Here is a 22,007-nt window from a genome sequence, read left to right as displayed (position 1 = left end):
CACTTTCCAGCTGTTGATGGAACAAGTTGGAAAATAAACTTTGACCTTTTCACCTTCCCGTGCAGAACCTTTAGAGGGAAAAATATTTGGCTCTGAACATAAAAAGCTAGTTTCTTCTTAACTTTGCAGAAAGTGAAGCTTAAATCATTTAAAGGTCAAATCTTCTGATTTGTCAGCAGACGGATGCTGCTGCGCTCTGATAATCCATCTCTTTCTATCAGTCCAGCTTCATCTTCCTCCCCTTTCTGTTCTGACTCTTTAGTTCTTTTTGCATAATTTATCCAACATGTTCTCCTAATCTAACCTGCCTACAGTGATTCAAGCATCCTGCATATCAAAGTGTGTTTAGCCAGATTATTTGGACTCCTGTTGGTTTTGAATTTTTACTTGTTTAGTTTAATTTTTGGTCCAACTCCTGGAGAGACGTTTTAAATCTGAGGTCCGATAACCGTTCATGATGAAAAACTCTAAAATCCAGCCATGTTTTTTCTTTAAACTCCGCCCCTTTAAGAAAGGACCGCCCCCAACCAGACGGTTCAGCTCTAACGGCTGCCTCAGAGGCAGGCATTCAGCTACATGACAGGAAGTGACCTAGACGAGTTTCCTGTCAAGAATGAAGAATGGCCACCAGATTCAGTCCAAAACTGCTTTACTTCTGATCTGAGCCGGACGCAGTTGCAGTGACCTGGTCCATGGCAGCGATGACGGCAGGTAGACCCCAGGCTGAGAGGGGGAGGTGAGGCGGGGCGGGGTCAAAGGGCAGGGGGGTTCATCAGATACGGATCTGGTAACCGTCGCTAAGGGTGCTGAGCTCCAGAGGTTTCCTCTCCACTGGGGCCGGCCTAAAAGAGAGAAGGAAGAGGAAGTTGAACTCCAGCTGACTGCTAGCAGAGATGCTAACTGCTAATGAGCTAACGGGTGTTAGCAATTTAACACCCTGGCACTTTGTAATGCCGTACAGCAGAAAGGTCCGTTTCCAAACTGCAGATGAAACAGAAACTTTAAAAACAGTAGTGATGTTGTTTTAGGGCCATTTTTCATCATGAAGATGGAAACTATGTTTCTTTTTTCATTTTCCATAAATTTCTACAACCTACAGAAGGAAACAGCAGCTTTACAGGCAGGAAATGTTAGATGTACCGATTGAGGTTTCACTGGTTGACAGATTTCTGTTCATCTAACTTTACTGACTAAAACACAGCAGCTCTTCTCTCTGAACTTTGTTTTAATTTAATAATCAAATATAAAAGAAATGGCCATAAAAGAGAAGAAGAGAGAAAATGCCATTTAAACATCTGTTGACATGCCCCAATATTTAATGATTCTTACTAAACTCAAAATAAAATATTAAAGAACGGACTGATTATGATGTATTGATGAATCAAACAGATTTTCAGTATTGATGCATTTAATGAGCAGAAAAAAAAATAGATTTTTCATACACAAGTTTTTTCCTCGTTTCTTAAAGTCATTCAGACTTTGTTGACATTTCTCCTGATTTTTAACTCCTTGTTGTTCATCCTGTTGTGATGATCAGAAACAATAAACTGGGATTGGTGCACAGCTACAGTAGGCAGCGTGCTGTCAGGGCGTCATGCCTCCTGGTATCAGCAGCTCAGTGACTAATTCTGGTGCCGCTGGGCTGCAGCTGTCGGCCCAGTCAGATTCTGTTACATCCCGACTCACAAACAGGCTCAGCATCTCCCTCTGAGGGACCAACAGGCTCCAGTCGCCCGGTTCTTAACAGCAACTTTTAGATCCAGTAACACATTTTCAGCACTCATCCTCTTCCTTCTACAGAGAAACCTTTCCGATCAAACTGGCCATAAAGTCTTCATCTTACACCAGAAAATTGTTATTTTGTGGCTGAGTGTTTCTGGATTTGTCTCCATAGCGACGATGCTGAGCTGCATGTCCATGTCTCCTAATTAGAGATGATCTCTCCTGAGTCCTGGAGCTGCTTCAGCTGCCAAACGCAGAAACTAGAAAGATGTCTGATCTTAACAGACAGTATGGGCTGACTTCAGCCTGACCCCTGGCTGACCTCAGCCTGACCCCTGGCTGACCTCAGCCTGACCCCTGGCTGACCTCAGCCTGACCCCTGGCTGACCTCAGCAGTGTTTCAGTTTACCTGCTGAGGTTGAGTCACTTCAGAGGTGAAGCTGCTTCAGCTGCAGTAAATCTGAACCTCTCTGTCTGCTTCAGGAACAATCACTCACGATTTGTCTCTGCGTTGTGCGGTCCGTCGCTGAGGGCTGACCGGCTGTCGCCGTGGCGATAAGGACTTTCCTCGGCTGCGCTCCTTGATTGGTGACTGAGCGATGGAGGATTTCAGGATCTAGAAAAGTTTGTTTTATAAAAATTATTTTTAAAACAAAAACTTTCCGCCTTGCTGACAGACACCCAGAGTTCACAGGGAGACATTTTCAGTACCAGTTAAAATATTAAAATAAATTCAGAGGAAGTGCAGCGCTATTTATTTTGAGGAACAGAGTGAGAACGTTCTCCATTTGTCTTTAGGAACATGATGGATTTAGAAATGCCAGCTTGATAAACAGTAAAAGAAATGTTAACCATGCTGATCATTAATATAAGATAGTAAAGAGTCTGAATGATGTTGACTTTGTTTTAAGGTTAAACAGATTAAAGATTTAACACAATCAGAGCTTCAATTGGTTCTATAAAAGTGATGCACTAGACGTGTTCTTAACTGATTTTATTTTTATAAATTTCCAGAAAAGGTTTTATATTAGAATTTCCACTTCATTCATGATTTCATTCATTGGGTGAATGTGACTGTAGTATAAGGTGCTTTGAGTGATCAAAAATGATTGGAAAAGCTCTTTATAAGTTCAGTTCTTCCATTTCGATGGAAATGGATTTTTGGCCTAGCCAAATCAGTTGTGGCTAGGCTAGGGTCAAAAGGTCAAAGCTTTATAAGGCTTGGAGATTGTTGAAAAATGAATGAATGAATAAAACAGCAGCTGATTGGATGGAGCTCTGGGCTGACCTCCTGGCATTTTAAAGAAAGGAAACTATTAACAACAACAACAACAACAACAACAACAACAACAGCTGCTGCTGCTGCTGAGCCACAGGCGGAGAAAATGAGTCGGGACCAGAGGAACAACAGGAAACCCACAAAATACGACTGAGACAACATGGAAGTTTATGTTGTTTTCTTCTGTTTTCTGCTAACCGATGAGCCTGCTGTTTGTTCAAACTGATAACAGACTGAACTATTTATAATAACATCACCACCAAACATTTGTCTACCGGTATCTTAATACTTTTCTGTAGTAAAAACTGGAAGAAAAAAATCTATAGAATCTCTGAACTCCATGAACTGATTATAATCAGATTTTAATCCTGACATTCAACTCCAGTAAAAATCAGCCTCAGTTCCCAGTTCTATCTGCTGATTGGTTACACACACACACACACACACACACACACACACGCACACACACACACACACACACACACACACACACACACACACACACACACACACACTCAGCTGTGCTGCAGACTGTATGAACTTATTAAAGACAGGCTGACTCAGGTGTGTGTGTGTGTGTGTGTGTGTGACAGCTGCAAGTCTCTGACCTACATATCATCTAACTGGACACCAGCAGCCTCTGTCAGACTCCAGTTCTTCTTCATGGTGTTTAAAAGTTAACAGAAACATCTAGAATCACAAATAAAAACACAACTGGACTCATGAATCATTCATCATCACACGGCCTGGTTGTCTGCCCTTCCTTCCTCATCATGACCTAAATATTCCCTGACTGCTCATATCCCATGTTCAGACCAAAGGAAGCAACATTCATCCATGATCTCAAGAAAAATGTCCTTTTTCATCTGAAAGGAGCTAAATAATATTAAAGGTTGAATTTAATTACAAACTTTCACTTTCAGTATGGAGATTAGAACCAGATGAAGTCAGTGAACAAACAGAAACATGTTCCTACAAGCAGGTAATTCTAAAGTTTGTTTCCAAAGGAAAACAGAAAAGGTTGTGGCTGTCATATAATTAGATCCCAACAGACAGAACGTCTTCCTGTCACATAATCCTGTTTACTTTGTGTAGACCATCCATACAGATTTATTCTGGGCTCTGTCTGGTTTAGTTTCTGAACAAACTTGTTTATTTTGAAGATTTTAAATTAGATGTTAAATGTTTTTTCCAAGTAAAGATCTGGAAAGTGCGGCATGCAGGTCTATTCAGCCCCCCCAACAGCCTGTAGAGGTGAACTAATCGGCGCTGGTGTCATATGACCTCAGTAAAAATGCAGATGTTCTGTTTCTGGCCTGAATTACAAGAAGTGAGAACTGTGAATCATTTTCCATCTGCTCCACTTTAGGTGCTGCTTGGAGTTAAAACACAACAATGTTCTTTATTTTAATGCAACTAAATGTGAAAACATTTGCAGGAGGCATTAAATTTATCTGTCTGTGCTGATGAGACAAACCTTCATCCTCATGTCCCGGCCATGTTTCTCCAGGTCCTTCCTCATCTCCTGAGTTCCGAGTCGGGTCGTGTTCAGCACCAAATACTTCCACTCGATTGGCTGAAAGACATGGGGGTTGTGAGGCACGTACAAGCCAATCTTCACCTGGGAGAGACGGACAGAAGCGGTTAGAAGCCGACCCCTGGCTGCGCTGGCTCTGCTCAGCTCCACCGTTTCCTCCTCTACCTTCTTCAGAGTGTGCTGGTATCTCTTGTAGGAGCTCTCGAACTCGGCCACCAGCTCGCCCAGCGTCCGGTGGCTCAGCGGTTTGTCCATCAGGTCTGGGCGCCGGCTCATGCCCAGCGATCCGTAGCGACCGTTGCAGTAGATGCCCAGAACCACGTGGTGGAAGCAGTGACCTGAAAACTGGGTCTTGAAGCTGATGGGGAAGCGCTCCAGAGACGCCAGGCCGTTGGTCAGGTAGCTGAGTGGCGGCGGCGGCTAAGGAAATCATCCACACACACTGACAGAAAGCTGGAAGTGAAGGTGTTTGTTTGGAACCAAAGCAGCTTCCTCTGTGGTTAATTCCTTTGATTCTGATGGGATAAAGAGCCTCTGTGTAAACAGTGAAGGTCAAAGAGCTCAGCCAGCTTCACCTCTCGTTGGGTTTTATTCTGTTTAAACACATAAACTGCAACCTATACACTCATGGACCAGCTGACACATGATTTGATTACACGTCTCATGATCTTCACTTCCTTCCTTTTCTCTGCCAGCCTTCATACATTTTCCATCTTCTCCTTTGTTGTTTTCTGCACCTAAAACTAGAAACTCGACTTCCAGCCGATCCTAAATGAGCAGCATTAAGGTTTTAGTGACAGTGAGTTCTGTTTGTTCTCAGAAGTAGGAATTTCTGACTTCCCAAATAAAGAGAGTGTTTAAGGTCAAGCAGTGTGTTCAGGTTGGGAATGTAGGAAAAGAGATTTACCGACTTCTGTGCTGCTGGCTGTGGTTGCTGTAGGAACAAATAATGATAAATTTCATCCTAATTAGTGGTTTTCATACAATCATGCTCAGTCATATTCAGTAAATCAGAAGATGTGATCCAATGAGGCTCGTCGTCAGATTAACAACTTTTAGAAAATAACAATCTTCAAGCAAGTTTAAGTATACTTCACATTAAGTTCACATTTCTGTTTTAAAACATCTGAGCACAAATAAAATCCATCATTCAGAAACTAAACCTACAAGTTTAACCCTGATGAGGAGAAATAGATACAGCATTAAGACAAACAGCAGCTCAGCTCAAACAGTAACAACAGACTCAGAAGAATCTGGACCAACTGGTAGCCAATCAACTGCTTGGTTTAGACCATGGAGGCTTATGATTGGTCAAAGCCTTCATCAGTTAGGGAGGGTGCTTCAATATTTATAAGACCTTCCAGAAAACTAGACCAACCTCACATCTGTGTCCTTGTCCTCGTTACAGTAAAGCAATATACACACACACACACAGATTCATGGAGCTAAATAAAAAAAAAACAAAAAAAAAACAACTCAACCTAAAAGTTTTGAAACTGTGACCCCGCAAATTTTAACCCCTCCATAATGATCAGAGCATTTACTTGTTTCTGCATCTTGAGTGTAGCAGATGTTGAATGTTTTCTGTATTCTGCATGATACACAGGATGTACTGAAGCTTTAAACTCTGCAGACAGACACAGAGCAGAGCAGAACTACAGAAAGCTTCCTGATCTCAGCTAGCCATTAAATAGAACTGATCTGGGCTCAGACTCTGAGGTCTTCCTGTTATCAGGTCTCTGCTTGTGCTCTGAGTTCAGGTCACATCCACAGACACTTTGGTTTCTGTTCCACGTCTCGTTCAGACTCTGGTTTCTCTCTAAGGAAAGGTTGAAACAAAAAGGATGAAACAGCAGTAGAGGCTGTGTCCTCCAGTCTTTTAATCAAAGAATCCAGTGTTTCCAAACAAACCTGAGGCTGAATAGCAGCTCGGGGAACATTTGACAGTAAACGGGGAGCTTTGTGGCTGCAGATGACAAAGAGTCTTTCATTATTTAAAACTCAATACAAATAAAAACTAAACAGCCTCCATGTTGTGATTCCTCACCTCCAACCACAATAAGTACTGAGATTCAAACAGAGCTGCACCGCTGCTGTGGCCTGCATGTTTTATCTGTGACAGCTAACACAATAAGACATATCCACCAGACACACACACACACACCCGCTGCGGCCCAGAATGAACCCTGTGGATCCTGGAGGAACCTCGGATCGCTGTCAACACGGATGCAGCCGAACTGACAGAACCAAATGCCACAAGCTACAACAGATGTTCTTCTTCCTACAACTCACTGCAGGAGCTGATTTTATTATCATGCAAGCTATTTATTTCAAACAAAAGCTATAGAAACTCTGTTATTTTAACGTTTAGAGACATAACCTGTAAATAAAGATATGTAGATCCAGTTTAGGCAACTCAGCGTTCTTGTACCGACTTTGTGCTGATGAGGTGAGGAATCCAGGTGAGGGAGGAGCCGACTGGTTGGCCTGGTGTGTTGCCATGGCACCGAGTGAGGGTGTGTCACCATTCCAGGGTTGTCATTGAAATGTCCTCTGATTGGCCTGCGCTCTCAGGTGAGGCCCTATAGCTCAGTGGTTAGAGCACTGGTCTTGTAAACCAGGGGTCGCGAGTTCAAATCTCGCTGGGGCCTGAACTTCCTTTTCCCTTGACAGTAAAACTTTATTCTTTTTAGATGATGTATGTTAAACTATGAACTTAACCTCTTTCCCAGTCACTCCCTCTGAATATTTGTCCTTCCAGCTTCATCACCTGCTGCTTGCAGACCGAAGCCACCCTTCATTACAGTCACTGTCAGCTGCCAGCGTGAGAGTCGCCATGTCAGCCTGCAGGATCAACACTGGAAGCATTTATTCTGAGAGGCGTTTGTCCTCCTGACAGACCAAAGTCAACTCAAACGACACCAAACCTTTACAGGTTTCATTAAAACATGTTCTGGGGAATTCAGGCCAACACTGATGGAGACCTTGAACGCATCCCACCATTTGCCAAAATCCTCACACACCATCTGTTTGGATGCAGCAAGCAGAGCCAATGAGCCAACATACCAGAGACAATCACTGAGGCCTGGTGTCCTACTGGCAGTATGTGTGGATTTAAAGAAGAGGCTGAGCACTGGGGCTGCAAATTATAAAGGTTTTAGTGATTACTAATTCTGATCCATCAAATAAAAAACATTTAGCACATCCTGCAGATTTTCCATTAATCCACTTAAACCTTTATATACAACATTAGAAACACATTAAAAGATGCAAATAACCAAATAATTACATTTCTCTTTAATAAAGAAAATAAATTTGTAATTTCATAAAATGCAACATTATTCTTTTAGTGAATGCTTGATCATTTGTAGCAAAAGTTGCATCTGCAGCCAAAAATACACGTCAACATGTGAAAAACTCTGTTTTTTCTGCTCAACTGAACATTAATACTGTGCAGGGCTGATCTGTTGACCATCTCTGGTTTAGCCAGTTACTGCATTTCCTGGACTTTAAGTCACAGGAGCAGCTGAACTATGAAAACACAGTGGCCTCATAAACTGGAAAGTACGGCAACAGCAAAAGGTGCTTAAAACAGAGATTTTTTTACAGCATCAGAACAAAGTAAAGTGAAAATTATTCCACTTTGTAAATATATATTTACAAACAGAGCTTTGTTTTTATCTGAACAGCAAAATATAAAATTGTTTTGGACAGTTTTGATTTAGTTATTGCTCTGGCGATGTGCTTTCAGCAAACACCCTTTTTTGAGTTCTAAAGATTCATCAATTACTAAATTAGTTGACAATTATTTCAATAACTGATTCATCACGATTAATTAAATTGGTTGTTTCAGCTCTACTGAGCACAACAGATGCTCCATCCACACATTTAGCATTACAAAGCAACATTGAAGTAATCTGTGATTAAAATAGCCTTAAGCTGTTGTTAAGCAGCAGAGACTTTAAAAGTCTTTGTGTGTAAATCATTTAATATTTCCAATGCTAAAAAATCGAATAATTGATTCTGTTACAACTCAAATAAGAGTCATTTTTTCTTTCACAGAAAACAGAAACAGGTAGAATCCAAACAGGGCAGACAATGACCCAATTTTTCATATTTACCAACCAAATAAAGAATTAAAGAAGCTGGGTTTTCTGCTGACATGTAAATACAGACTGGTTGGAGACCAGAAAGGTTCAGGATCAAATCCAGACAATACAGAACCTGAATCCATGTTCTATTGAGACTGATGCAGACAATAATTTCAATATCTAAAAGTAAAACCGGTCAGATAAGAACTGTTGACACAGCTGACCCCAAACTGGAGCTCTCAGGATGATGCTAAGCTGGGAGAGCGAGCCAAGGGGGAAGAAACTTTGAAGTGTTCCTGTTGCCAGGCAACACCACAGCGCGAGAGAGGGGGTCGATGTTTTGGGGCATTAGTACTTTAGAGGTGAAAGTGTGATTGATTGATTTTTTTACTCAGACACAGCAGAGGAACAGTGTAGAGCTGAAAAGATACATTCCCAGGATGACAGCTTCCAGGCATTTGATTGGTAGTGACTCCCTGATCATCTCCCTCGCTGTTTCCATCAACCTGCAGAGGAGGGTGGGGCGGAGACGCATGAACAGCAAGAAGAAAAGCACATGAAGAGCAAACAGGAGGAGGCGCTCCAGGGCTTTATGGGGAACGAATTCTGTTCATCTCTAAACATTAACGGTATTTTTACAACTTCCACTCACCCACACAGCGGGCGGCTCTTCTTAATCTCAAAAAACTGGGTTCCAGTGTGGTTGTACCTAACACAAACGTTAAGGGCTTTTAAACACTTTCACAATGTGCTTCTGTCTGCAGTACCACTTTTCTCAGCAACATTAGAACCTGATTCCATTTAGTTTAGAAACTTAACCTGAAATGCGGGGCTCCGTTTACAACATCTGCTGTTTAGGACGATTAAATGTGTTTAAGGATACTGCAGAGCCTTCATGTAGTTCTGGACGGCCACCAGCCAATCGGGGGCTGACATGGATGGCTTGAAGATTGGAATGGAGGGAACAGCATTCTGGGAAACAACAACAAAAAAAACAAAGAAAATCAAATCAACAGCAAAATCAAACTCCATGGGGAAGTGGAGCTGAAGCTGCACACTGTAGTCTAGGCAGGAAAAACCAAAATCTGCAAGCATAAGAATAAACAGTAAGAAACAGGTTGTTAAAAACTTTGCACTAGTTTATGTGAGTTCTTTGGTATGAATTCACATCACAGTTGTTCTTTCTACAGGTGAGTTAAAAGGAGAATCTGGGGATTTTGTGGCCGACCAGACCCCAACAGGAAACCCACACTGCTTTGAAGCAACACGTTCCAGAGATAAAGATCACTGCTGATTCTGCAGCTGGTTCACCTCAACCTCTTCTCAGCGGTCACGGATATTTTAGCAGAGTGACTCAGGCTGAAACACAGACCAGCGTTTCCTGCCAGTCTCAAACTCAGTAAAAGCTGGGCTTGTGCATGCACAACGGAAGAGTGAACCATGAGCCCCAGAACTATCACTTCCTGTTTCTCCCTGCTTTCTATTTCAGGCAAGAACAGAGAATGGAAGGGAGAGATACTGGGCCTACATCACAATGACTGCATCCTTACTGGGTAAAACACTTTTGTACGATAACAGCTCCCTGAATCATGCACAGCAGTTATTTAGCCACTTAACTGCTAATTTACTACAGGCAAGTAGACGATTAGCCCGAAAACAGACAGACTAATCAGGCAATCCGTCAGTCAGCAGCTCAGAGGAAGACGATCTGCCAACTGGCCATTCATCTTGTCTGCCGGCCAGCAGCAGCATATCGTGATTTTTAACAGTCACATAATCTGGAAGGGAAATCCCCTCAGCAGTTAAACCTCCTCAGTGGCTGGGCAGGCTGACACACTGAGGCTCAGAGGGTTCTTTATCCTCACTTACAGTAACGACCGCCATCTTTCTCATGTTAAAAGTGTTCATTATTTTTTTTATCTCTCATTCCATTATATTCAGAGGAGTGAGGAGCTGTAATGTGAGAGCAGAATGAGCATCCTGGTAGTTAATCTGTCTGCTCAGCCCATCTGGAACCTCCCCCTCTGGTTTCCTGTCCACCCTTCATCTGACTTCTCTGTTATTACCTCAAACCTTCTCTACAGATTTCCTTCTCTGGTTCGGCCTCCATCTCCTCCCCACATGTCCACCCTCTGCTGGGACATCCTGTCTCCTGTTCCTCCCTCTCTCCAGCTCTACACAGGCTGAGCAGACATCTGGGAACTGTAAATAAAACCTTTCATGCTAGCTGTATCTACAAACTCAATGTGACTCAATGTCAACCTTATTTTTGTAGAAGACAACCTGGAACAGGTCCGTATAGCACCTAAAGTCCATCATACTCCAAGCCGATGTGCATTATGAAAAATTTATGAGTCAACTGTGCTTAAAAAGTTGTCTAGATAAACTAGAATAAAAACATTTTTTAAAACATAGACAGAAATGTGCTGAATTACAAATTAATTTAATTTAATAACTCTGCACCAATACGGCACATTTAAATACACTAACATCTTCACAAGTTTGATCAAACATGTAAAAACAACAGAACTTTAATTTGTTCAGTCAGTGCAATTAGAACCACAACAGACACTGTAAAACAATTAATAAAGAAACTAAAAGTGACTAAATATGTTGGCTACCTTGGTTAAGCACGTAAAAATAAACTGAAACAATCTTTTCAAATAGTTCAGAAAGTGCAATGAGGAATTTTAAATATAATGCAAAATAAATGATAAAGCATGACATTGCTCCAGGCACAAAACATAGAATTAGACTGAATAGATCTGCCCTTATGAATCAGGCACATTGTCACTGATATCAGACCTAGAATTTTTTTCAATATCAGACCAATACAGATATTAATATTTGATTGATGCATCTCAGATGTAAGATCCTTTCTAAGATAAGAAGCTGTGACAGTAAACAGAAAACTGCAAAAACATTCAGGGCAGATAATAAAGTCCAGTTTTTCATGAAGTTATTTCTAACAAGATTCAGCAGAAAATGACCTGAATTTTGACAAGTATGGATCAGAGGAACTGCGAGCTCCTAAAGGTGGTAGAAGAGCAAAGCTGAAGATGATCCTCTTCAGTTAGAGAACATCACATTTTCTACCAGACAAAACTGGATGATAAAAGACAAAGTTGCCTCAGCTCAGTTAACCTCCCATCAGCTTCATCATCCTCTCACCTTGAAAAGAACAGACAGTTTCTAGCAGTAAAAAAACCCTCAAAAGCAAAAATGCTGAGGTATAAAACTGAAAGAAGTTTTACTTTATTACAGAAAAATAATAAAGTCGGAACAAATGAGCTCAGTTTAAACATCTAACAACATGAACACATGAAAAACGAAGCAGAAAGAAAAACACCTTGCACCAAAACTAGCAGCACTGAGTGAAGATATGACAAAAGAAAATTAAGGGAAATCTAAAATGTCTCAGATCTGATGAACATCTACCACCAAACAAGAGAAAGAAAAGTTCAAAAATGACCTTCCTGCTTTTAGAGTTCATCACCAGCAGAAATTAAATCATCAAAACTAAATTAAATCATTTAATGAAAGAAGATCAACAAGAATAAATTAATCTGAATGAAACCAGACGGTTGTGCTGTTCCTGAGGTAGTGTAGAAATCAGGACAGTCCATCCTCTAGTCTGACCACAATTTATTTTCTCTGGTATCTTTAGAAATCTTCTCTCTCATTATTAAAAAACAAACTTCCATTAGCTGTAAATAACAGTGCAGACAGCTGACACTCTAAAACACATTTGCTATGTGAGCATTAAAGATTGAAGACAACTAAAGGAGGGAGGGACACGGACAGGTCAGGTTTCCTGCTGCCAAAATGTCTTCAGGGTGGGATTTCCCTAGGAACGCCGGGTGTGTGTGTGTGTGTGTGTGTGTGTGTGTGCGTGTGTGTGAGACGTACTCTTCAGACAGCTGAAGTCGTTTAAGTACAGTTAAAAGTTATTAAAAGTTGCATTGTCTCATTCAACAACGCACAAGAGAACTGTAAGAATCTGCTTTAACATGTAAAACCAGGCCAACATGGCTGGAGGTTAAATGTGGGCCAGTGGAGAGTTTCCTGGACTGGATGATTGTAATTAAATATTTATAACCTGAAATATGAAGCAACACAGGTTTCATTTCTGAATATCCAACAGTATTCATATTTTGGGGCATCCAACCAATGCTTCAACCTTTCCCCCCATTTTACTGATTCTAGTTGAATTTCTTTAAAATAAGGTTAAGTTTGCATGAACCTAAATATTATTAACATTTACTGTGCATTAAACTTTTCTGCAGAACAGAAAACAATAAGAATGCAGCAGTTGTTTTCAGTACTTTGTCTATAAAATGTATTGAACATATTCAGGTGAAAAGATAACATATTTCATAAAATAGTTTTGGTTTTCAGAATAAATCCCATACATTTTAAAGCTGTAAATTCCAGCTCTTTATGTTTTGGTACTACACTAAATACTGCAGTAGTACTAAACAGATCCAGTGAAATTAGTTTCCCTTCATGCAGTCCAGTTGGTATCCAGAGATTATCCATTACCCAGATCGTATTTGAGGGATTACTCAGCTGTGCCAAGACTGCAAACTGGTCCTGCGGGACGGAGAGAGGCGGCGGGTCGGCGACCAAAACACAGGAAAATCAGGAAAACCCTTCCTACTGGAGGCCATTTTAACAGTCAACCAGTGGCAACAGTTTTACCAACTTTCTTTTTGCTTTAATTTTTTAACTGACAAGCCTGAAAGAAATCTAATGCAGCTTCTTTTAAAACATTTTCTTCAGTACATGTCATTGTCCTAAGAGGAGAGTCGTCCCTTTATTCTCCCTTTTCCCTCTTTGCCTGAAGGTGAAAATCAGCCCATCTGCTTTTACACTTCACACACAAATCAACACCAACAGCAGAGTGGAGTCAAGCCTCACATTAACAAACCAACTGACATCTCCATTGTTCACCGTACACCCAGATGCTGTGCAGCTGTTTCCAGACCCTTTAGTTTACATCCAACACTAAATGCTCTCACTGCCAGCAGAGTGACTGTGAGGCCCAATTTACACAGATAATGGTGGAAAATCTTTGATGTACTGAAAGTTTCAAATAAAAAAACATTTGTGTCTTTGTAAAGAATAACATTGTTACTGTCTGATGAACTAAATAAAAAGTACAATGTGAACCATTTGTTAAACTTTGTCCACATTCCTCCTGCAGCTTATCACACAGTCTGGGGGTTTGGTACCGCCAGTCAACCGGGTCACTAATGACCACATGGGTAATTAGTGGAGTGAAACAACAACAACCAGATTCCCTCCTCTCTCAGGAAAACAACACGCATTCAAGATAATTACTGATGGAAAACTATGAAGAAATCTGGGCTGTTTTGGTGCATGAGGGGCAGACAGACATAAGATGAATATCAGGAAGTTTTGGTTTTATCTGTTAGGAAGATTTGCAGTTTGAATCCACAGTAGACAAACAGCAATAAGAAGAAAACTAAACCTCAAAGTTTGTTTAAAAATATGAGAATGTATAATAAAGACAAAAGAAATATTTGAAATGGTTTCACTAACTGATTTAAAGTGGTATGAAGTTAACATGTTCAGAATTCATTCATAATTAATAATAATTAATTTTCCAAATCATCAGGAACTTGTTTAAGTAAACTTTAACTGGACTGATGTAACGTTTCAGCAGTAGAATGATGAATGTTTGCAGCCTTCTCAGGCCTGCTGCCATGCTACAGCAAGTCTGCATGTGTGACACAGAATCACACCGAGACAACAACTAATGCCACCTGACAGGCATGGTGCTCCAGTTTAGCATGCTTGTTGTCATGGTAACATGAGGAATAACTGTGCGAGTACTCCTTAGACCATGCAGTAGTGAAACTGTGTGTCTGTCCGGGTCGCCGTTATCACTGAAAGCACCCAGCTGTGAACATAAGCACAACCATCTCCAGCAGCATCACAAACCCTGACTCACAAAACCAAGAGAAATTCCTCACAAGTCGCTGAGAATTCACAGCAGGAGAGAGAAGAAACACGGTGGAGCGGCAGTAGAGGTCATGTGATGCAGACCTGCATCTTATATGCCAACTGAAACTAAATCCTATGTTTCAGATGGATCTGAATGAGAGACGCACTGAGAAATCTGCTGCTGACCAAACTCAAAAATCCTGCCTTTTTATGATTAGTGAATATAACTAAGTGCACCCCGGTCACAGTTATAACGGCATGGAAGCTGTTACTGAGGTAGGAAAACCTCACATATTGAAGTGTCCGAGGAAGCAAACAAAGCTGAACTATTTTCTGTTAGATATCTGAGAAGAGGACAGAGCAAGTATTTCAGCAAAGCTGCTCTGTTTGATCCTTTAAAGCCTTCAACCTTGACCTGTTATGGAACACGGTGGATTGGGAAATGAAAAGTGCCAGAAAACCTTCTGATTACCTCATAGAACAGTCACAACATCCCCAGGGTGCTGCACAGAGAACATCTTCATAAAGAGCTTTTTACTAAAGAAGGCAGTTCAGTAAATGCTGAACATCTCAGTGCTGTCATGTGACACAGACCCATCCAGAATAGATGCTTTGATAATAACAACAAATATGCCTTAAAAGAAAAACATTGAAGGTCATCCCATTAATATTTTATATAACAACTAAAAACTGGGGGTAAGTTTTGCAGTAAAACAAAAAACAAAAAACAAACAGTAGCAAATTTAGAAGAAGCAGAACTCTAAATCATGATGTTTCTGATTAGCAGTGTTTTTCCTCAGGGGAATAAATCATGAACAGAACGCAGATGGCTTACTTTTGGCAGGTATGCAGCGTTCCGTATCCGGTCCACCATCTCCTGGCCTTCGGGGTGGACGGCGGCCACATGGGCCCACATCCTCTCCCAGGTGACGCTCTCGATGGGGAAACCGTTCCGATTAACATAGAAGAGAACCCCTCCTTCCTTCTTCTCTTCCTCCTCGGGGGAGTTACTAGGGGGGCAGGCAGCGGTCTCCTCCCTGGCGCTGTAGTGGAGCAGACAGTGTGCACTGGTGCTCTTGGAGCGGCCGCGCCTGCTGAACTTGGCCGATGAGGTGCCGGTCCGGCTCGGGGAGTTGGGTCCCGTCATCGGTCCCAGGAGCCGATTCTCACCCAGCTACAGCCGCTTCCTGCTGCCGTTCAGACAGTCCATACTGGCATAGTGAAGGCAGACCTGATGAGAGCGCAGAAACAAAACCAAAAGAGATTAGGGGAACATATCTGGAATATAATCTACATATATCTTGGTGAAGTTTATGAAACTCAAAGTAAGAATAAGACCCACGCTGATCCATCATAATGGGCCATATCCACCATATCCCCTACTCCATCATCTCTCTGCTCGGCTTTCTAACCACACTGCCAGCAAAAGTAAAGTAGAAGGATTTGCCTTGTTGGCCGTAACATAACATTACTAAATAAAAAAAAAATAAAAATAAAAAATAAAAAAAATAAAAATATATATATATATACATTTAATTGGGTTTTATAATATCATAATGTTCTGAAAAACCTAATTATGTGCTTTCAATAACATAATCATGAAAATTAAATGGTTAAAATGTTTCAAACTGTATGTAATACCTTCACTTTTTAAAGTGAATTTGAAATGTTTTCTGGCCAGTCATCTAAAAAGATTCAGTTGAGCTTCTGAGGGATTTTGCTGGTATTTTCAATTCAGTTTGAAGCTCCAATACCTGTGCTATGTGGAGTTATTTAGAAGAAACACAACATTACCGCTCATAAAACAAAACACTTTTAAAATACATATAGAAGGCAAAATTATTTCTGACAGCAACAACTGACCAATACACGATAATCTAGTTAATATTTAATGATAACTGTTATTAAAAACAATTTTGGTGACAAAATAACATTCTAAAAGCCATAAACTGAATTATATTAAAACCAACGTTTTAAGAGGAGTTTTCTATATATTAATACGACAAAATATGCATGTATATATTATTTCGGTAATAGAAACTGCAACTAGATTGACTTAACGACAGAAAGTACATACATTGCTAAGCTGCACGATAACAAAAATACCGAAAAGTTCATTTTTGCAACAGTTTTTGCTTCTTATTTGAACCGTATCCGCGGAAATATTCCAACCGTTATTAATCCAAGCCTACCGTTCTTTCCAAAAGGGTTCTGACTTCACACCGTCGACGGCCTCCAAGCTCTAAAATACATTTTTACTAAAAAAAACCCTCTTTAAGAGGAGGTGGGTTCCATTCATAAAAAAGGTGACCGTGTCCACTCCAGGCTGGAAAGTCTAGTTTTGGACCGAGGCTTTGTAACTTCAACCTTTTTTGAAGTTGTCAAGCTTCCAAGCAGTAACGGTCTTTTAAATGGAATTCCAGTAAGTTTACTTTCAAAATAAAATCTCGGAGGGATTTATCTTCTTGTCATCACGTAAAATTAGTTAAAGCTTGCTCGCAAATAAGTCGTAGAACATATCACATAAGGTTATAAATAAACGTCTAAATTATTATCCAGAATGCGTAAGGTTAAGCAATGTACCTATTTTATTCTGAAATTCTCATCCAGAAGTTCAGTTGGTTCCGCTCCTTACTTGATGGCGCTCTTCTATCTTTGGTCTCAGTACACTGCAGGGGCCGCTGCCTTCCACCAGCCCAGTCCTGGGTAACCTCCTCCTCTGTTCATTGTCTTCCGTTAGCGGGCTTTAAATCGCCTCGGTATCCGCTGTCTATTCGGAAAATTTGATTCCATCATGATGAAAGTCTTAATAAGCCCTTCACATGATTAAATCACTTGAGATAACGCAGCTCCTCTAGCGGATACCTGGCGATCTCTTCTCCTCCTCGAGTACCCTGCAGTTACCAAAGCTAGGCGGGTTCTAATTGGTTGAGCTAACAAAGAGGGGCGGGACTTACATGGTCGTTTACCAAGTTTGGAACTGATGAGACACTCTGATTGGTTGATTTTGTCAACAAGTGATAAATCTGCAACAAATGTTTTTTTTTTTTTTTACTCCTGGATTGTAACTGTTGATTTAGCTTTAGGAGGTTATTGTCTTTCTGTTCTTATAAATTGACCTAATTATTATGAAAATAATAATAATTAAAAAAAACCACACACTGCACCGTCCACACACACACACGCGCGCGCGCGCACACACACACACACACACACATGCACGCACACACGAACACGGAGAGAGAGTGAGCGAGAGAGAGATACATATTTGAGGTTGGGTCAAGACAAAAGGAGAAAGATATGCACAGACAAAATCTTACAGATTCCTTATTCTATTTTCTATTTTCAAGTATTTCATGACAAAAACATGCAGGTTTGAATTATCATTTTATATTGAATACTTTAGCAATAACTGCAAATAGTGGGAACTATTTAACCTGACCCGCATCTCCCCCTGGTGGACAAAAATGTCCTGTACAATCACACAAGACCAGGTGGATCGTTAATTTGTTTGATAAGCATTTTTTATTGTGTGTTTTAAAACAACATTTTTCATATAGTTTTACATATTAAATTGAAATAGTTTATGTATAAAATTGTCTTCAAAGTCAATGCCCTAAAAATAAAGTTAATATATTGTGTTTTTGTTACTTTAAAAGTCTTATTCCATTTATTTCCTATTAAATTAACCAAAATACCAGTTTAGTTATTTAACAGAAGCATAGAGGTAGCTTGGATCAGGTGATTCTCCTATTCTAACGGCGCTGTAAGTCACTGCTGCATCACTTCCCCAAACCTGTGATGAACACAGTGCAGCAAATAAATGATTGCATATAAACATTGCATTGCATTCCCCACAAATGAGAGATTTATAAGAATATTCTGTGCAGCATCTTAAAATGTAATATTATATTCAGATAACATACCTGATTGTTGTTCTTCTTTGGGAGGTTAATTGAAGCATAAGAGATGGTTGCATCAGGTTCATCCTACACAAAGACAAGAACCTTAAATAACTGCTCGATATTATAGTGATTTCCAACAATTAGACATTTTAATTTCCATTTATTTAGTTTTAAGTCTCTTCATGGGTGTTTTTTAACATGTTATTTATTCCTAAAGGCTTGATAACATTGGGAGACATTTTGGGTAGTTAATGGAGGATAGTTGTGCTGTGGAAACTTACTGGATCTTCTGAAGCAGACTGAGAAGCTGCAGGGGCTGAGTTCACTCGTGTTTTATTCCCTTCAAAGAGCAAATGTAAAGACATATTTTAGTATTTATAGTAAATCTATTAATATTTTCAGTCAGATCTTCCCACCTTTAATTTTCTTCCTTTTCATGAAAAACCCGACAGCTAACAGGAAAGCTACCAAAATGACAACTGTGACGACGTACAACCACCACATACCTAAAAATAGGAATAAACATTATAACTTCATGCAGTTTTATAAATATGTGGTAAAAATAATTCATCTATTATTCATGCATTCATCATATAATCTTTAAAGATGAAATGCTTGATTCAAATGTCAAGAAAAAGAGAAAATAATGTGAATAAAAATAGATTCCTGACTCACCAGATGGTTGTTCTGCCACATTGTTTCCAGATCTTTTATTTTTCTTCTCTATTTTCAGGAATTTCATGACATTAAAACATGAAGGCCAAATTTATAAGCTGAACTGATCAAATTAAATTGACAAATTGATATTTTCATATTACATTAGTTTTCTCACCTGGAGTTTGAGCTCTGAAGGGAAACCGCTGCTGCTTTCTTCCTCCTGACTCTGCTACTTCACACTGCAGTGAATTAATACGGCCCGACTCATAAACATAATGTGAACTCTTAAAGGTGACTTCAGCAGCACAAACAGAGTCTTTAGTCTCTAGATTTCTATTATCTTTATCAATACTTTGACCTTTATGAAGCCACTTCACATTGTGTTTGCATGGATCATTTGGTTTAACAGAACATTTTAGCGTCACCTCTTCATCGTCTTTCTGTTCAGTAACTGTTGGAGGAAAACAAAGACCTGAGGTTAGCTGGTGACTGTGCTGAATACTTGGTTATTATTTGGTATAAGGCTGAGAATATGTACTCACTGTTAACCAGAAACAAAGCGACAGTGTGCATGGTCTCCTTCGGGTCTTTGTTTTGGCAGTAATATGTCCCAACGTCGGCAGCGCTGACCCTCTGAATTATGAGAGAGCAGTTTGATGAGACCGTCAGTCTGTCTGCCTTTTCTCTGGCAGCCTGAGTTAGATTAGTCCGACCAGACTTAACCAGATCTACTGCTGTTTCCTCATCTGATTTCCTGAAGAGCCAGTGGATCTGTAAGCAGTTAATCGGACCCATCATGTTTTCACAGGCCAACAGAACTTCATCTCCTCCTCTCACAATCACAGAAGAAGAACTTTGCTGTATTACTGCAGAGAAAAGCAACAGAAGAAAAACAGCTAAAGTACATTTCCTGTCAAAACAACAGGAAATGTAACAATCTCACAGCTATAAGAAGAAAACTCACTTCATTTAGATAAAATACAAAAACATAAAGCAGAAACAATAATCCTCACCTGTAAACTTTAGAGCCAGAATCAGACATAAAGACAGTTGAACTGATCTGAATTCAGTCATTCTGTTTCTCGGACAGTTTGTCTTCTCTCTGCCTGAAGTGTCAGCAAATGTTTTGACAACTGCAGGCCAGTCGTCACTTCCTGAATTTCATATTGTTCCTCCTTTGTAGTTCACACTTATTTCTCCCTAAGATGCTTCTGTTTTTTCTCACCCTGTTATAAATGTAACTTTGATCTGAGGTGGCCTGACAAACATCTGAACAACACAAATTTAGATTTGTGTTAAGAGGGGAATGTTTGTCTTTTGCAACCTGTTACGTTTTTTATAGATCTTGTTTTTTTACAAGTTCACAGCTAGCACAGTTAAATCACTCTGTTGATTAATATCAGTCTAGAATGCAGCAGATTGTCTTTTAAAAGAAAAAAAAGTCAATGTCTGATGAACTCTGATGTTATTATAGCTGTTTACAATGGATCTGAGGCGTTGACCTTTAACACACCAGCAGGGGGCGAACTATGAGACTTCCTGGGATGAAAATTAAAATAATAAAACAGAACTTCATAGAGTAACTAACTGCCCAAAAATTATAAACTGTTTCACCTCTTATGTGCAACAAAAGCTCTAAAACACTTAAAGATCTGGTGAAATGCTTTAAATGTTTTAGTTTGGATTCAAATGCAGTATTAGATTTTAGTAGAATGTTTGAAAGTTCCTGTCTATTAAATTGTGTGTTTTTTTTTTTTGTTTTTTTTTTTTTGGAAGGTATTAGCACATTAAAATTGGGAAGCTACTTTAAGCTGACAACTCTCCGTTCTGGACAAAAACAAACAAACTTCAGATTGATCAACTGTTTATTGATTCATTAAAAAAAAAAAAATCTATTTTTTCAGCGAATTTCAATATCTGGCTGGTGTTCACTTTGAGAACGTCAGGATCTTATGTTTTGGTTTTAGCAGCTGGTTCTGTTGGGTTCTTCAGGTTACGACCTCTACAGTCACATGAGTTTCCACCAGAGTCCAGCTAGATTCAACCTTAAAGGGGATATATCATTTCTGCTGAACTGCAGCCCTCTTAGCATTTCCTGAGTCTATAGATAATTTCCTTTTCAGTAAAGTTATTCTCCAGTCATTCACACATCACTTCCGTCTGTGTGTCCTTTTTTTTCTCACCCTGGTATATTTAACTCTGATCTGAGACAGGATGGCAGTTGTTTGTTGTAGAAACATCTAGAATCCAGGCTCACATCCTTCATTTCCCCCTCATCCCTAACTGAGGTTCAGATTTTAGAGAGACAGTTTTAAATTAAAACCTGTTATTCAATCACTCTTTTTTTAAATATCTTACCAGACGCCAACATACAACGCCCCCTTGTGGACAGAGAAGAGTTTAACAGCTTCCCAAGTCTCGTGTTTGGTAAATTATACTAAAGTTATGAAAGCTAAACACAAAGTTCACCAGACCAGTTTAATTTGTGTTCATGCTAAAGTTAGCCTGCTGTTTGCCACATTAGAGGCTGATGTGGACTCGTACTGGTTTACATTTTGTCTGCTTTTTGTCAATAATTCTGCAGTAGTGATTTGTCTAGATTGTTCTTTTTTATCAGTGGTTTGATTACTGCAGTTTTCAAAGCCTGGGGGAAAACACCTGATGAGAGCAATGAGTTTACTATTTGGATCAGATCAGTAGCAACAACAGGCAGAACTTTCTTAAAGAAATGTTCTAGAGTTATAGATCTAGAACATCCAGACAGCAGGAACTGGAGCTGAGTTGACTTATAATTTCCTCTTGGGTTTTATAATTAAATAGTTGAAATTGGGTCATTTTTCCTGTAT

The 22,007-nt window shown here is 39.9% G+C and overlaps 2 protein-coding genes and 1 non-coding gene across 6 annotated transcripts; 1 reads left to right on the top strand and 2 right to left on the bottom strand.

Annotated features, from left to right (window-relative positions):
- Positions 1 to 632: 632 nt before the first annotated feature.
- On the bottom strand, positions 633 to 17,490 carry vash2 (vasohibin 2). Of its 4 annotated transcripts, none has more exons than XM_044106838.1 (9): positions 17,183 to 17,490; positions 15,435 to 15,830; positions 9,513 to 9,601; positions 9,282 to 9,338; positions 9,061 to 9,135; positions 4,704 to 4,941; positions 4,479 to 4,622; positions 2,220 to 2,338; positions 633 to 842 (listed from the first exon to the last, which is right to left on the bottom strand). In XM_044106838.1, the coding sequence occupies exons 2-9, from the start codon at positions 15,744 to 15,746 to the stop codon at positions 773 to 775; spliced, it is 1,104 nt and encodes a 367-aa protein (XP_043962773.1). In that variant the 5' UTR covers positions 15,747 to 15,830; positions 17,183 to 17,490; the 3' UTR covers positions 633 to 772. The 4 variants fall into 4 exon arrangements, with proteins under 4 accessions (XP_043962773.1, XP_043962774.1, XP_043962772.1 ...); XM_044106839.1 differs by having other exon boundaries at positions 17,235 to 17,484; XM_044106837.1 differs by lacking the exon at positions 17,183 to 17,490 and adding an exon at positions 16,792 to 17,004.
- Positions 7,117 to 7,189, top strand: trnat-ugu. The gene has a single exon. It is a non-coding gene; the product is annotated as a tRNA-Thr (tRNA).
- A 614-nt stretch (positions 17,491 to 18,104) lies between the features above and the next one.
- LOC122825419 lies at positions 18,105 to 20,279 on the bottom strand. The gene is made up of 8 exons (XM_044106836.1): positions 20,175 to 20,279; positions 19,704 to 20,027; positions 19,337 to 19,612; positions 19,180 to 19,227; positions 18,921 to 19,010; positions 18,786 to 18,844; positions 18,526 to 18,588; positions 18,105 to 18,395 (listed from the first exon to the last, which is right to left on the bottom strand). Exons 1-8 carry the CDS (start codon positions 20,233 to 20,235, stop codon positions 18,306 to 18,308), a joined length of 1,011 nt encoding a protein of 336 aa, XP_043962771.1. The 5' UTR covers positions 20,236 to 20,279; the 3' UTR covers positions 18,105 to 18,305.
- Positions 20,280 to 22,007: the final 1,728 nt, after the last annotated feature.

This window comes from Gambusia affinis, linkage group LG22 (assembly GCF_019740435.1).
Source record: "Gambusia affinis linkage group LG22, SWU_Gaff_1.0, whole genome shotgun sequence".
In the NCBI taxonomy this organism is placed as follows: Eukaryota; Metazoa; Chordata; class Actinopteri; order Cyprinodontiformes; family Poeciliidae; genus Gambusia; species Gambusia affinis.
This window is presented reverse-complemented; position numbering and strand designations above follow the sequence as displayed.

Coding starts and splice junctions, on each gene's coding strand:
- vash2 (XM_044106838.1), bottom strand. CDS start 15,746: ATGACGGGACCCAACTCCCCGAGCCGGACCGGCACCTCATCGGCCAAG. Junction 9,339..9,512: donor AACTACATGAAGGCTCTGCA/GTATCCTTAAAC, acceptor CGTTTGTGTTAG/GTACAACCACACTGGAACCC. Junction 4,942..9,060: donor GAAGCTGTCATCCTGGGAAT/GTATCTTTTCAG, acceptor GCCGCCACTCAG/CTACCTGACCAACGGCCTGG.
- LOC122825419 (XM_044106836.1), bottom strand. CDS start 20,235: ATGACTGAATTCAGATCAGTTCAACTGTCTTTATGTCTGATTCTGGCT. Junction 19,613..19,703: donor CGCTTTGTTTCTGGTTAACA/GTGAGTACATAT, acceptor TTCCTCCAACAG/TTACTGAACAGAAAGACGAT. Junction 18,845..18,920: donor GAAAAGGAAGAAAATTAAAG/GTGGGAAGATCT, acceptor TGCTCTTTGAAG/GGAATAAAACACGAGTGAAC.